The following is a 16,905-nucleotide window of genomic DNA, read 5'->3' as shown; positions in this document are numbered from 1 at the left end:
TTAATTCCTCATAGACAATAAACATGTATACATTGACAGCATTCAATATTGCCGCCTCTACTAAAAGCTAACCCAAACCGGAATTAAAAAATGTTTACATCTGCGCCGCCTCCGAGAAAGGTGCATTGTATTTAATATGATGTATTTAATAATTTAACTAAATTCAAACGATGGTGAATAACAATGCAGTTTAAATAGAAATTATTTCATACTTTTCACTGTACCTTTTTGGATGACGGTTACATTTTTTTTTCAAAAAATTATTTTATCTAATGCTACTATCGAAAATGCTTAGATATAAAAACGTACTTACTGATTTGTGCTTTCAATACAATTCATTTTAAGTATCGCTTTTAGATACACTTACATTGCCAAATATTGTAAGTATTAAGGTTGCCATCGTTCATAAACGATTCTAACAAACCCTTAACCATAAAGCACTACATTACTTACGTTTTAGAACCTCAGTCGACGTCTTCACAACGTCCTCGGCTTCATACTTTTTTTACACGGGAGATGAAACAGTTCACGATACTAAGTTTGCTCCTCGTTCGATTCTTTCCTGCGAGTGACACTGTTCTCCACCTAAGCCAAGAATGAAAAGAAAACCCACCAAAAGAAACAATTCAATATAGGCACAAGTAAAAACGGAGGCATAACATTTCTTTTTACCTACAACCTATAATTTTCGAAAATGCTACTATTTAAAAATTTATCGCTGAAGCGCATCGATCGATGAATGATTATAGTGCACCTCAGACGTGGTTTATTTACAGTATTTCGAAATTATAGCACCTGCCAATCATTCTACTGGTCTGAGGGACTGCGTTTCTTTCTTGAGGGAAACATTTCAAAAAAAATATAGAAAATATGAAAACAAGAGAGGGAATTTGATCGAGTGTAGAGACATTGTGACCAGTCATGTTTCAGTCACCCTACGGTATGGATCGTGCGGTATTACAGTACTATGGTTTCCCCATAACGTTTCTGTCATGCATTGGACTCTGGCCTTACCAAAGCACAAAAGTGCAGCGGTTCCTGAATCCTGTACTCAGCCTTCTCTTAACAATTTTTCTAATAGCTCAGGTACAATTAAGAAATTTAATTTTTTGAACTCGCATATAAATTAGTATATTTTATCACGCACAATTTATTACTTCTATCTCTATAATTTTCGTCCCATTCAATCTGATAAACCGTTTGATTATTCTGATTAACAGATAAAAATTAACAACTAATAGTTTATTCTTCATAACTTAAAAATCTTTGACCTGCTGATATACAATATTCTAATAATTACTTAATTTATTCTGTACACTTAGTAGTTCATCAGGTCAGAACATTGTAACAGGCATAAGAAAATTCACGAATGAAACGAATGATTGGTGACAATTATTTTTGTTTAAATTATTTATTTATAATGGTCGCATGAACAGCAAGATCATTAGCGACCACGGTATAACACACAGTTACAAATTAATTACAAATTAATCGCACATATGCAATAGTTAAACTTTTTTATATAAGTCTACACTTTTTAAAAATGAAAGAGTCGCAGTGATATTTCTAAGACTGTTAAGGCGGTCACGGAGATCTGTCGGAAGTTTGAAATTTAGTGGTTTAGATTAGAATATTGGGCAGTCAAGTAATACATGTTCAATAGATAATTTAACACTGCAGGAATTATAGATCGTAGGTGGACTTTTAGTAATTTTGTAGACATGGGTCATATTTGTGTGGCCGATTCTAAGTCCCGTAATAACAACCTGATCCATCCTGCCAGTAATATCACGGCATTTGTTATTAAAGACATCTTTTCTTACTTTAAATAATTTGGGTGGTGGTGAGCTGATCCAAGATTCATTCCAACAATTTTTAACTCTTATTTTCAGTTCCCTGTGTTGTGGGAGATAGGGAGGTTTTGGGATAATGACTTTGCTGCATCCTTGGCTGCTAAATCGGCTGTCTCATTTCCTCTAATTCCCACATGTGAGGGAATCCATACAAACACAATTTCTTTATTGTTATTTTGAATAGTTGAGATTAGCTGGAAAATATGTTGAATTATAGGTTCTTAGTCTTCAAGATTTGCTAAGCAGGTGATGACACTCTTAGAGTCTGAGAAAAGTATGAATTTGTGTTCATTGGAGTTGATAAAATTAATTTTAAGGCCGTTAGAACAGCAAAGGCTTCAGCGAAAAAACTTGAGCAGAAATCATGGAGTTTATGTGATATACAATCATTCGGACAAACAACAGCGCATCCTGTTCTTTCATCGGATTTAAAGCCATCGGTATAGATTTGGACGTGGTCAGAATATTTTCGTGAAACTTCATGAAATAGGTTTTTGTAGGTGTCTTGGTTGGTTTGTTCTTTACAGAAGTCAGACAGTGATATATCGATTATAGGGTTAGGTATTAGCCAGGGAGGAATGTTCAAGGTAGAAGTAGGCATTGTTGAGGGAACATCTTGGATTATATCATTTAGATATATTTTAAGTCTTTGAGAAAAGAATTTGGTAAAGAACTTTTAGCAGTATAATTTTTATTATATCGGATCGAGAAAACGTTCTTATGAGTAGGGTTTGAAGGTGTAGTTGATAGTTTCATAGCGTATGTCAAGCTGAGTTCCCTTCTTTTAAATTCTAGGGGTCCTTCTTCAGCTTCAGCTAGGAGATTTAGGATGGGACTTGTTCGAAAAGCACCTAAGGCTAGTCTTATGCAGTTAGATTGTATGACATTTAAAGAATTCAAGGTATTTCTATTTGCAGAAGAAAAAACTATAGAACCATAGTCTAATTTAGATCTTATTAGTGCTTTATAAGTATTTAGAATAATTGCTTTATCAGCACCCCAATTAAAGGACGAAATTACTTTGATAATATTCATTCTGCGCATACATTCAGTTTTAAGATATTTAATGTGAGCTTTCCAAGATAATTTGTGATCAAATAAAATACCAAGTATTTTGATCTGGTTTGTTCTTTTGATATCTTGAATTTCTAATTTTAGCTTAATATTTGGGTGAATTTTGTATGACCTAGAAAATATAATATATTCGGATTTATTCTCTGAAAATTTGAAACCGGTATTATTAGATCACTCCTGAATTTTGTGTGTCTTTGAGAATATGTTGAGTGGTGATCATATTTTTGCCACTACATAAAATTGAAATGTCGTCAGCAAAAATGCAGAATTTTACCGGGCGAGGGATGACTGAGGAAACTTCGTTAATTGCAACAAGAAAGAGAATTACACTTAGAACAGAACCTTGCGGTATGCCATTCTGTATTTTCACTTTTTCTGATAGAGTTCCATTTGCCTTCACTTGCATTAACCTATTGCTCAAGAAGTTACTAATAAAGTGTAGCATTTCTCCATCAACCCCGATGTCCGCCAGAATTTTGATGACTCTGTCCTTTCAAACCATGTCATATGTCTTTTCAATATCCAGGTTGACAGCTACTAAGTTGTCCAGTAATAAAAGTATCACCGATTAGTGTCTCTATTTTTACAAGGTGATCTGTTGTGTTTCTATATTTCCTAAAGCCAAATTGATATGGGGTTAAAAAACCTTTGTTGTCCAATAGCCAGAGGAGTTGCTTATTTATTTAAAGTTTACATAAAGTGAAGGTAAGAGCTACAGTCTACAGTTTTCAGCTTTGCTGGGATTATTATTGGGTTTGTGGATAGGGATAACAGTGGATTCCCTCCATTTGTCAGGAAAGGATTTAGATAGCCATATTTCATTATACAAATTTGTTAAGTAGACCAACGCATTGTTAGGTAGATACTTTAGGAAGATATTGAAAATGCCATCAGGTTCTGGACAAGAGTTTTTTGTGTGGGCTAATGAAGTTTTAACTTCCTTAAGCTGAATAGGATAGTTAAGTGCTATATCTGAAGTAGAATTAAAAGCAAGGGAATTTTGTATTTTAATTTCAGACGTATCTTTAAACATGCGGAAGGTATCAGTGTAATTCGCATCACTTAAATTATTTGCAAATGTTGAAGCGAGGTGGTTAGCAATCTCACTTGGGAGAGTTTTAATTTTATTATCTGATATGGTAAGTGGGGAGTTTGTGGAGTGTTTCTTAATTCCATTTATTTTCCTTATTTTATTCCATACGGAGGAAGTAGGAGTGGATGTGTTCATAGTGCTAATGAAATGTTCCCAGGATCGCTTTTTATTTTCTTTAAAGATTCTACGAGCAGTGGATCTAAATTTTTTGTACTGATTTTATTGTCTAATGTTGGGTGACGTTTGACGTTACTAAATGCTTGTTTGTAAGCCTGTAAGGCTTTCAAACACTTGTTACGAGCCGAGGGCTGTGAGGCTTCTTTCGGCCGTGTTGCCGAGGATAGTTGTCGTTTGGACAATTTTGTTAACAGGGATGTGCTTTCGTGGACGCACCTACGTATGGCTAACGTAGGGTTGCCACTAGGAGGTTGGAAAGTTGTCGTGGACGCGCCAGCGTATGGTTAATGATGGGTTGCCACTAGGAGGGTGGATGTCGTGGACGCGCCAGCGTATGATTAACAAAGGGTTGCCACTAGGACGTTGGATGTCGTGGACGTGCCTACGTATGGCTAACGTAGGGTTACCACTAGGATTTGTTAGTTGGGGCCTCGTAACTTCTACTATGCAATACACCTCGAGCGGTAAAGGTGTATTGCTGTGGGTCTCCTTAATTTAATAATTCAATAGGATAGGTACTGAAGAAAATAGTTAGGATTACTCTACTAAACTATGTATGTATTTAAAGGTTTAATTAGGACTATACAAATGTTTTCTGTATATATCGCGGAAACTAATTCCTACTCTCAAGGTTACGCATCGAGTTGAAATGCGGGGGTCGCGTTTACAATAGAATGAGTATTTACTAAAACGTTTCAAGATTATGTTCGAAGGGGATCCTTCCCGATCTAACGACGAGGTAACACGGTGTGCGTCTTATTTCTTCTGGATTACTATAACCCGAACTTTACTTTACTTTACTTTACTTTACTCGAAGGGAATTCTTCCAGAACTTGCCTCGTGGGTTTAAGATATAGCGCGACGTAACTTCAACGTGTATTCAAGAAATGAGCCCCCCAGGACAGATAGAGAGGTTTTATAACTAATAGCACTGAAAGAGTTGTGTAACTGTTATTAAAATGAGTTGGTTGATTACTATTTAAGAGGGAGATGTTGTGGTCTTCTAAGAGTTTTTCAATCATATGACCTCTCTGGTCAATTTTATGTGAACCTCATATGTAATGACGGGTAATTAGATCACCTATTAGTATAAAAGGTTTAGGGAGTTGATTAATTAATTTTTCTAATTCTTTTAGTGGTAAGGCGTAACTATTTGGAATGTATACGTTACAAATAGATATGCGGGCTGACACAAGTATAACACTAACAGCTGTAGCTTCCAAGTTTGTGTTAAGAGAAATTTTCTGAGAGGTTAGATTTTTTTTAATGAAAGTAGAAACACCACCACTGGCATGCTAAGGTTAAGTGCGATCTTGATAGAAGGAGTCGTAATGACGTAACGATGGACAGTAATTATTCTTAAAATTAGTTTCTTGCAGGCAAATAGTAGTAGGATTATGTTTTCTTATTAGAATGTCAAGGTGTACTCTTTGTGGAAATAAACCGTTTATATTCCACTGCAATATAGATTCACTCATTGATTGATCGATTAACCTCCACTTCCATCTTCCAAGCACAATCATCCATACTAAGATCGGAGAAGTCATGTATATTATTTGAAAGTAACGTCAGTTTTTTAATGAGCCTGGTATATCTGTTCTTGATGCTTCTATTCGTAAGGAGAGGGTAGGTTTTACGAAGAGTAGAGATGATTATATTCGTATTATCGGAGAATTCATGACAAATTTCTTTAATGTCGTTGCATCCTTTCGTCTTTTTCCATGAAGCTCTTTAGTTGTATGTAATTTAATAGTTGTGGGTTGTTATTTTCTGCAAGGTAATCTTTTAGCGGAGATAGGAGTTCATCAATAGAGACTTCTGTGGTGTTGTCAATATTTCCAGAGTTATCTATTTTAGGTTTCTTCTTCTTGACGGGTTTCAGTTTAACTTCTTTGCCGGTTTTTTCATTGGGGAAATCGTTCGAGTTAAGGTACCAATTTGATTTATCGTCAGATACTTGTGAAGTTGAATTTACGCTGGACTCGTCGTTGATAAAGGTCTTTTATAATTTTGCGGAATTTTGTCTAGAATTTTATCAACTTTATTCACATTTTCTGGTGGCTTTGGAAGAGATACCAACAATTGAGTTTAGACATCCTTTTGATTTAGTTCTATAGGGTTTGGATTGTTATTTACAACTGTAATATTTTCTGTACAGTCTTTAGCTAGATGTCCAGATTTCTTTTGCAGTTAAAACATGTGACAACATCAGTAGAGATATAGTGGGTGTAGAACGTATTCGTACATCGATCAAGTTCCCAAAAAGCTTTTGTGTGAAATTGTAGTTTATTAACTTCTTTTTTTTTTATAATCAATGATATTCTACATATTCTCCGAGATCTCTAGAATATAGTTTAAACAAGCCCTCAGGGGCTGTAGCAGTGTTTTTAGCTACAGTACGGGCTTAGCAATCCCGAGGTACCCGAGCTAGACGGGGTCAGCGGGCCGGCGACGCAGGTATTCACCGGGCATGGCTGCTTCGGTGTCTACCTGGATCGCAAAGGGAAGGAAGCGACGGCAGCCTGCCACCACTGTGGCGAGGAGGAGGACTCGGCGCAGCACACGCTGGAGAAATGCTCCGCCTTTTCAGTGCAGCGTCGAGTCCTAAGATCTACTATTGGACATGACCTCTCGCTCCCAGCAGTGGTTGGGGCTATGCTGGGTCTCTTTCTGCGAAGAGGTTATCTCGCAGGAGGCCACAGAGCGGGATCGAGAGTTGACCGATCCCGCTCGAAGGAACCGGGGGCGGCGGCGACCTGGCAGAGGTCACGCCGTTGGGCCCCCGGATTGATGAGGGCGGCTGGCGGCGGGGACGGTTGTAGACAACCTCCGCCGCCAACTGATCACCGAGGTGAATGGTGACGGAAGAGGGGGGGGCGGCAAGCTGAATGCCGACCCCCCTGGCGATCGCGCTACCTAGGGCGGGGGCCCTTGGTATGCTAGAAATGCGGCCTCCGAGATGTAGCGGTGCGGAGCGCGGCCTCCCTGCACCGCAGATTAGAAGGTGGAAAGGGGGGACAGAATCTTCTCCCCACGGGACGTGGCCGGCCATAAGCTACCAGATGGCCGGCCTAGGCAAGGGGGAGCCGCGGCAGCGTTCTATAAGTGATCACGCGGCTCCTTCTGAATCGCCAGTGATGGTAGAGCGTCCGAAGGTCACCGTGGAGGTTTTAGTGGGTATAACCCCACACTACCGGGTGGCAGGTGTCTGTTATCAGATTTCCTCCACGTAAAAAAAAGGGGGGGGGGAGGTCAGCGGACCCCTACAGAATGTGTTGAACAGATATGTGAAGGATCGTCGATGCGAATTGTAAATGTAATGAAAAAAAAACACATATGTGTAAAACTGATAAATTGTAAAGACGTATGTGTAAGACTGGTGAATTGTAAACACACATGTGTAGAACTTGTGAATTGTATAAGCAAGACCGGATCAAGAAAAGTGTTAATAGTCCGACAGGATTATCACTCAAATATAATGTTACAGGAAAAGTGTAACTGATCCATTAGGACCACACTATAAATAAAGAAAAAGAAAGAAAAGAATAGTTCAAACAACAATTACTAGTTTATATAATTTGCGAAATTAACAAGAAAATACGAAAAATTGGTAGAAATATAGAAGCAATAAGTATTCGCACGGTTCTTATGACGAACAATTTACAGTAGAATTTCTAACATAAGCACATCAGTTTATTGCTTTGTGAAAAGACTTTAAAAATGTTCTACTAAAAGAATGAAAGAAGATCCTACCCCGAATAACATCGACATTTGTGATAGTTAATTTAATGCCTAGAAGAGTTGCAGTAATTATAAAATCAAAAGGAAATCCAACGAAGTATTAATTATTTATAAATTAATGTAAATTTAGTTTTTTTTTAAATGAAATTTTAAAAATTTAACACTTGTACGAATACTTTGGATTGCTTTGGATTTCTTATCGATTTATTGTTTTTTCTTGTTGATTTCTCACTTATACAAAATACCTAATCTTTTCGTACTGTATCTATTCTAGAGATTTCCAAGAATATGTAGAATATCATTGTTTATAAAAAAAAGTTAATAAATTACAACTCCACATAGTTTTTTTTTGGAAATTGATCAGTGTACGAATACTTTCTACACCCACTGTATATATCCAGAAAGTAGTGTCTTCGTATGTTATTTTTATTGACTCGGGTATCTTGCTTACATCGTTGGGATGTACGTAAACTTGACGACGGAAACTCATAATATGAACGAAACCTACATCAGATAGTCCTGCTCGCACGAAGGTGATAGAGGATCCTAGCCTAACATTGAGATTTGTTAGATGTTGTTTCAAAATGTAATGTGGAATGATAGGGCAAGCATTTGATAAGATAATTCGTTTAAATTTGGTGATTAATAGTCGTACTTTTAGAAGCGTGTTTTCAATTTTAATTGTATCATTGTTCTCGGTGAGTTTATTTACTATTTCTTGACTTCGTAAATACATACAAACTCTGTTTTTAGAAATTCTGGAAACAAATCTGATATTCGATGGGTTAATCAGTGATACTATGGTTGTTACGTATTCTTTTATAGTGATGCTCTCCACAGCATCGATAACAATAGTTTGATTTTTGGTTGGAAAAGTATTAGCTTGAATAGCAGATGCATATGTAACTGTTGGTTGATTTGATCGAGTCATTGAGTCTTGAGTATTTTTATGGTTCCCGTAGTCAGTTGCCATCAAATTGTTATTTAAGTGCTCGTAAAAACACTTAAACAATAGTTCTATAAGAGTAGCACACCACTAACGATTCACTAAATGTTTAACTTGAGCAGAGAAAGTGTATCACGCACAATAGATAGATACTCGCGAAACTCGCGTACACACGTAAACACGTCCGCACTGTGTGACGGCTAAGAGCGAACTCCAACTGGTGACAATGTTTACACTATGCAACTACAACTAATCTTTAATGATCGTTTAAATGCTATGATAAGGTATAACTCTGCATCATTGGTTTTAGTTGACACCTTTTGCCACAAAAAAGTTCGAAATGATAATGCTTTTAAAGAACATGTGGTTTATAGTAGTAACACTGGGCTCTCTCGGCAAATATATTGCTTTTTGGCAACAAGGTAAATTGGTAAGTTGAACTAATGATTGCCAGAGTTGAGTGCACTTGACAGAGTCTATCTAAGAATAATTTTGAATTTAGTTAAAAGCATTTATGGATAATGTAATCCACGATTGGAATTCAATGGACGAAGAGGAGCTGAAAATTCTTAAGAAACACGCCAATATTGGAAGACGTTATTCAACGGTTTTCGCATGTGAGGAATAATCGTGAATCAAAATTGCAGTGTCCTTGTGTTTGCGTTTCTGCAGCAACCTACCTATTACAGTATTTATTTACCCGGCGATATTCCTTATCGCGGCATCTCACTTCACGTCGGAACTTCTGGACATTGTAGCGCCATTGAACGAAACGCGACTTCATATGTTTCCAATATTAACGGAGTACTTCATAGACCAACAAAAGTACTGCTATTTGATCGCATTTTGTCAGAGCATGATGACCATACTATCTGGAACTACGTATGTTGCCACCGAAAGTATGATTACGATGTTATTACAGCACATTTCTTCGTTGTGTATGATTGTTAGGTAAGATACATCTACTTTGTAATGATTCAATGCGATAATGATACGAGAATGTTTAAGAGGACTGTAACATTGTTCGGGTGTTTGTTCTATTAAAAAAAAATACTACATTGTTACTATACATTTGTCACATAAACTATGACAAGATTCAACAGAACTCAAATTTTCAATATATAAATGAAGGGAAAAGTATTAAGTTCTTATAGTAGCAACTATAAAAGTTTTTAATTTTTTGACATTTTGCAGTTACCGTATGCGTGAGGCAATTCTGGATTGTATTCCTGTATCTGGTGTCCATGAGAAACATTTCCATGGGATTAAGGGAAACAAGCTAATAAAATCTGTGGTACTGCACAGAAGAGTGTTAAAGTCAGTATTTCAGAAAAAAGTATTTGCTCGAATTGTTATTAATATTTGACGGTGTATTTCATAAGAAGTCAAAAAAGTTATTCATAAGAGCTACCCAGTTGAAAATATTGTGTTGTTTTGTATAGAAATCCATTGGTTAAATGTTATGTGTTGATTAGTTTACACAATTCAATGTAAGCTTAACTGAAGTTGAACATGTTGTCCGATCTCAAGAAACGTTTTACGTTAAAATATTGAAAAGTTATTAATCAATATAACATATTCTTAATGTTATCTGAATATCAACACAAAATGAGAGTGGATTAAATTCTCAGAGTCCATATTTAGCGAGTCGTGAATTTATTGTCACATTGAACATATTGAACACATTGTTTCCGTTAGTTTATTATAAAAAAAGACGTCATGTATTAATTGCATGACGTATGTCTTTACAAAAAAATTGCATTATTTAGGTTCAACAACATTTGTGAGCTCTAAAGTCATCAATAACAAGTGAATTTTATTTGGTTCAAGACACTCACGCTTCCCAAGACTTTTGTTTTAGCACGGTATATCACATAAGAATCAGTAACACTTAGAATTGTCGGCTTGAATCTAACTCACATTCTTGCTTAATTAATACATGATAAGACATAAAAGGGAAGGAAAACCAATCATCTCTATTTTATCAAGTAAATACGTATTTTCTAATGTATATTATTTAGTTTCCATATTATACAGGGTGTTAACAAATATGTGGGACATTTTTTCAGGATCGAGTCTTTATACAAGTACAAATCGAAAAGTCTTTTAGCGTTTTGCGATCTGAGGCTTCATTTTTGAGAATTAAGCGACTGAAATTTACAGGTGGACTTCCGGCGCGAGCTGTTTAAATCTCTGTCAGCTTGAACGTGTGGTCGCACATGGACGCACTCACACGCGAAAAAGACACACCGATGCACACTCACTTGTAAACTCCCGGCGTCCATAGTGCCATCGGCGTCGAAGGAATGAAACAAACGAGTGTGCATCGGTGTGTCTTTTTTGCATATGAGTGGGTCCATGTGCGACCACACGTTCAGCTGACAGGGATTTAAACAGCCCGCGCCGGAAGTCCACCTGTAAATTTCAATCACTTATTTCTCAACAATGAAGCCTCAGATCGCAAAAGGGTAGAAGACTTTTCGATTTGAACTGGTATGTTGATGCGATCCTGAAAAAATGTCCCACATATTTGTTAACACCCTGTATAGAAGTTTTGTAATTATAAAATACTGTAAGTAATTATTATTACAATTTTGCTATGGTTACTGACTATTTATGTTAGTTTAACGTCGTTAGTTTAACGACGTTTTAGAGTTATTATGTAACTTATAGTTATGTTTTAGAATATCATGACAAAATGTAGATTTAATACATTTTTCAAGTTAAGTTCAAAACTACAAGTTCGTTAAACATACTTAAAAAAATTGTTAAAGTTACCAACTTTTTATTATAATAAATTCAACATAGAGATTTCATTATCGATTGACATAAGAATGGTATATTAAATTAACACACAACTATTGGCATTACCGCTTAAGACATATGATTTATGTTGAATTTAACACAAAATTTTCAACAGTGTACGTCAATTATGCTAAGTCTCCAAAATATTGTATTTATTAACAATCTTGACAATTTCTCGCCTGTGAAATTTCCGAACTCCAACTTAATTTTCAAAAAGTATTTTTTCAATTTCATTCGTGTTACTCTCTCTTTTTTTTCTTAGAGGTTTTCCATCGATTTGATGTCTACCGTTGCTGTATCGTATTCTCTTCTTCTAATACTAGGTGTTTTGTGTCAAAGCATTATGTTATTTCGTGTAAGTCTGCTTTCCTTTGTGCCTAAGAAATTCAATGACTTTTGAGTTGATCCTTACGATTTTTCAGTTATCACAATCAATATTTCTGGTAAATCGGATAGGAGAGACACTATTATCCATAGTGACAATTACAGGAATACTTGGATACATGTTTTATATGAACTTCATGGTGCAACAAGTGGTAGATTATGCCAATAATATTTTTACATTTTTGTAAGTATCATTGCACGTCTACAAATAACGTCTCAATGTATGTTTATTCAGTTGGACATTAATTATACTTGCCCAAAAATTTTCTTCATGCCACTAGCGTTCTAACCACACTCCCCCCCCCCCCAAAAAGGATGCCGTTTGGTGAAATGGAGATTAGGTAAAATTGTATGAAATTGTTTAGTAGATTTAATAGATTAATTAATGAATCGTGAGTTGTTCTATCCACAGAGCAATTCTGAAACCATAAATCTCCGGGGTTGTAAGGTCCGTTACTCTTGTGATAGCACCTCTTGTCCTCACCATTAGAGACATAATTTCTCACAAGTGCTCGGTCTGCCTAACGTACCTATATAGGGTGTCCCAGAATTAGTGTAAGAACGGGGTAGTTGAGACGCTTTTGAACCAGAATTTTCTTAGCAAAAATGTCGGATAATGCATCGTTTTTTAATTATTAATGAAAAATCACCAACCAATCACAGCGCTCAAATCGCGCACGCTCAGCTGCGAGGGCTCACATCCGTTGAAAATGAGAAATAATTTATACTTCATATTTTTTCAGATGACCGTAACAATATACCGTAGTTAAAAGTGTATTTTAGCTTAAATATATAGATGTTAGACACTTCGGTTTACAAAATATATTTTGTTACTTTCATCTTGTACAATAAATTCGAAATTCACAAACTTCGCACACTTCATTTACAAAAATGTAACTGCTAAGAAGTTGTTTAACTTATGAAAAATATGTTCCGTCATCACTATTATAAATATTTTTACATACAAAACACGTTCTTTTCATAGAATCATGCTTCTAAGACGATTTTTATCATCTTGCGACGTTAACCGATATCTTGTGAATTTGAGTATAATTGCTTAAATATCTCCGTTGATTATAACTGTGGCAAACTACTGAGGTATCAATCGTCACAATGTGTAAATTTGTGTGTGTTTGCCTGCATGTCGACTAGCGTGCTCTTGAACGAGCAGTACGAATTCGGTCTGTAAACGATATGCAATTAATAAACACAACGCGCATTTCTAGAAGAGCAGAATTTTTTTACAAATCCAGGACCTTATAAATCTCAGCAATAACTATATCGAAAAATGTTTAAGGTGAAAGTTACACTGTTTATTGATATAAATGAATTACAAGAATATATTGTTTTTTGGCATCATAGTTTCAAAATTTCAAGGTCATTATCATATTTTAGAAGGTAATTACCATATTTTTTCAATATTTTTATTTGCAGAAAACGATTAATCCAAGGACATATCCAATGCAAAATAAAGTTCACCCTAATGTTCATTCGCAAAATACATCTCTTCAAACGACATCATCGAGTATGTAAGATTTACAGCGTTTTATTAAATTTGCAGATATCATACGGATTGGTATAGAACACCGATATCAATTCAGAAGATGATTTTATTCATTATGCTGAAAACTTCTAGGCTGTCTAATACGAAGATTCTGTTCGTGTACAACCCATCTATTGAAGGATTTTCGATTGTACGTGTTTGTAGAATATTATATTCATCTGTAGAAAATTGCTTTCATTTCAACCAATAAGATATTTTTTCAGCTGTTAAAGACGACTATATCTTATTTCATGGTGATGTATTCTTCACAGTGAAAAGACAAATAATTTTGTTACATTCGTAGCACATTCTACATTATTGACCAGCGTTTGTATTACGTATTGGTTCCTTAAGCTCTCCTTCTCAATAAATCGTGTGTTTCACTGAAGGGTAATTTTAATTCTTTTGAACAAAGTCAAAGTGTGTTAATGTCAAAATCGGAAAATAATGCGAGCTTGTACCTGTTAGATTATTGTAAAACACATGTTAGCAGATTTTCTAACACCTGTATTATCAACAATCAGTATATACACTGACGGACAAAATTAAAGGGACACTTTTTAAAACGTCATATCTATGAGAGTTTTCAACCGATTTCGGAGAAACTTCGTGAGGAGTAGTTTTGAAGTGTCCTCTAAATGTGCGCAAAGTTGCATTGGCGAGGGTTGACAGGAAGGGGTTAAGTCACCCCCGTAAAGGGGGGCACGTCGAAAAACGCCACTTCTGAAGAGGCCAGGGGTGACGGAAGGGGTTGAAAAAATCAAAAAAACCTTTGGGGCGACCCTCCTCGATGCCCTCAACAAAATGCACCCCTCAAAATCTCTCTCGGGGAAACCCACCCCTCACAACACCCCATCCCCTCCATAATCCACAATTTTTGGACTTCAGTCCCGAATTTGGGCTCAATGCATTTCCTGGAATCTCCTGATCCAGGAAATGTCAACGCCCATGCCGTGCGCCCCATAGGCACCCCTTGAAAGGATGGAACAGTTCGCCACTTTTCAACACCCTTCGTAAGGGAGCACTTCCACACCTCGAAGGGCGATAAAATTCACCATGTTTATTCTCGGTGCATTAAGGATTAGTGTCATTTAAAGCTCGTTTCGAAAACTGCCCCTGGAGCTGAACAGGGTGGTCCAGAGTTAGGGGTGGTCCACCCACAGGTGTAGGGGTTGGAACGATGTTTCGTTGCGTGGAACACATGTGATACGGTCCAAGCAATCGGAGTGACACATTTTTTATGTCTTTTCCCCGCGTGGATAGCATTAAAATACGAAAATGACGTTTTTTTTGGAAAACCCACCCGCGAGTTTAGGCCGGTGTACCAGGTGAATGAGTAACCCCACGTCAACGCCGTTCATGGAATCGGACATGCGACAATCGGACAATGCTTTATTAACAGGTCCCCAAAAATTCGGATATTTTGTATTACGCTTTTATTGTCAAATCGGAGTAGATTTGAAAGAGTATTAAGTGGGCTGGAGGGAGCCGACATGCAGAAGTGGAGCGAGGGCCTGCAGCCGTACGTGGTCAGACCAGACCGGACTCCAATTTAACATGGGCTGACCCGTACGGGCGCAGGCCCTCGCTCCACTTGAATGAAAATAAAATCCACCAAAAGAAAGAATTCAATGTAGGCACAAGTAAAAGCGGAGATATAAAATTTCTTTTTACAGGCAACCTATAATTTTCGAAAAATGCTACTATGTAAAAATTTATCGTGGAAGCGCATCGATCGATGAATGATTATAGTGCACCTCAGACGTGGTTTATTTACAGTGGCCTTCGAGTTTGGTGATGTTCGCACGTGTGTGCCGACAAGTTTTATCCAAAGGACCGCTCTCCTTCGAAGGAAATAAAGACTCAAAAAGGTGTGTTGCACAAAGTTTAATCTATTTGGTGATTGATACGAGTGACTCCACGGTTCAAGCGGTTCTGCCAGAGTGATGCTTGCCACCTACCTCGTTCCCTATGACACCCCCTTCCACAGGCAATTTCAAGGGGTAGCTGAGTCGCTGTATTATGATGCTTCGAAGGGCTCGCTTGCTGCAGACGCACGTGGTGGGCAGATTTTGCAATATGGATCGTATGGTGTTACAGTACTATAGATACTCTAAAAGGTTTCTGTCATGCATTGGACTCTGGCCATACCAAAGCACAAAACTTCGGCGGTTTCTGAATCCGGTAGTCAGTCTTCTCTTAAGAATTTTTCTAATCGCTCAGGTACATTTAAGAATATTCAGCTCTTCGTCGTCCATTGAATTCCAATCGTGAATTACATTATCCATAAATACTTTTAACTAAAATCAAAATTATACTTAGATAGACTCTGTCAAGTGCACACAAATCTGGAAATCATTAGTTCAACTTACCCATTTACCTTGTTACCAAAACGCAATGTATGTATCAAGAGAGCTCAGTGTTACTACTACACTCGCCATATTCTTTAAAAGCATTATCGTATCGAACTTTTTTGTGGCGAAAGGTGTGAACTAAAACCAATGCTGCAGAATTATACCTTAGCATAGCATCTAAACGATCACTAAAGATTAGTTGCAGTTGCGTAGTGTAAATATTGTCACCAATCATTCGCTTCATTCGTGAATTTTCTTATGCTTGTTACAATGTTCTGACCTGATGAACTACTAACAAGGGACCATACCGAAGTATAAATGATCAATCTTGATGTAACTTGGTGGGTTTGTAGTTCTCATAAATTCATTCGACACATATTTTTTTAGCTGCTATTATCCACTTTAAGGGGTTGAAATTAACCCTCAAAGTTGTGGGTGCAGAACATACTTCGTTGAATATCTCGGAAACGATTAAAGATACAGGCTTGCCGTACATTGATGAAATTTATGTTTTTGAACGACGATTTTGATGGTATAAATAGATTTTCAAAATTCCCATTTGTTTATATAATATGTTGAAAAAATATACTTTTTTTATTTTTCTCGTTAAATGTTATCATATTTTGCTTCTCCATTTGCACAAAGAAACTACACATCTATGTACAAAATACGAATAAATTGAAATTTTTATGTTATGTCAGTAAAAAAAGATTTTATATTTATTATTTTTTCCATACTTCATGCCATACGAAGTGCCAGATCAAATATAATACAACTTATTCTATGATTTAGTGATTTTTATTCAAGTATATTGTAGTATGCTTTGCTGGATGGTCCCAAAATGTTACAATTATGGATTAACGACAGGTAAAAGTTACCTGCGTTCCGCTCCGTATTACAGGACAGCGCGCGTAAAGAGGTAAGTACGGTTTCAG

The 16,905-nt window shown here is 36.6% G+C and overlaps 2 protein-coding genes across 2 annotated transcripts in view; both read left to right on the top strand.

The window, feature by feature from the left end:
- The window catches only part of LOC128886433 (uncharacterized), a 267,121-nt gene that overhangs the window by 172,711 nt on the left and 77,505 nt on the right, over window positions 1-16,905 (top strand). The window lies entirely within an intron of this gene.
- Window positions 610-9,717, top strand: LOC128886440 (uncharacterized). The gene is made up of 3 exons (XM_054141373.1): window positions 610-1,086; window positions 9,195-9,314; window positions 9,387-9,717. Exons 1-3 carry the CDS (start codon window positions 922-924, stop codon window positions 9,510-9,512), a joined length of 411 nt encoding a protein of 136 aa, XP_053997348.1. The 5' UTR covers window positions 610-921; the 3' UTR covers window positions 9,513-9,717.

Source organism: Hylaeus anthracinus, unplaced genomic scaffold (assembly GCF_026225885.1).
Source record: "Hylaeus anthracinus isolate JK02 unplaced genomic scaffold, UHH_iyHylAnth1.0_haploid 11982, whole genome shotgun sequence".
Lineage (NCBI taxonomy): Eukaryota > Metazoa > Arthropoda > Insecta > Hymenoptera > Colletidae > Hylaeus > Hylaeus anthracinus.
The sequence above is the reverse complement of the archived record's forward strand: the minus strand, read 5'-3'. Positions and strand labels throughout refer to the sequence as shown.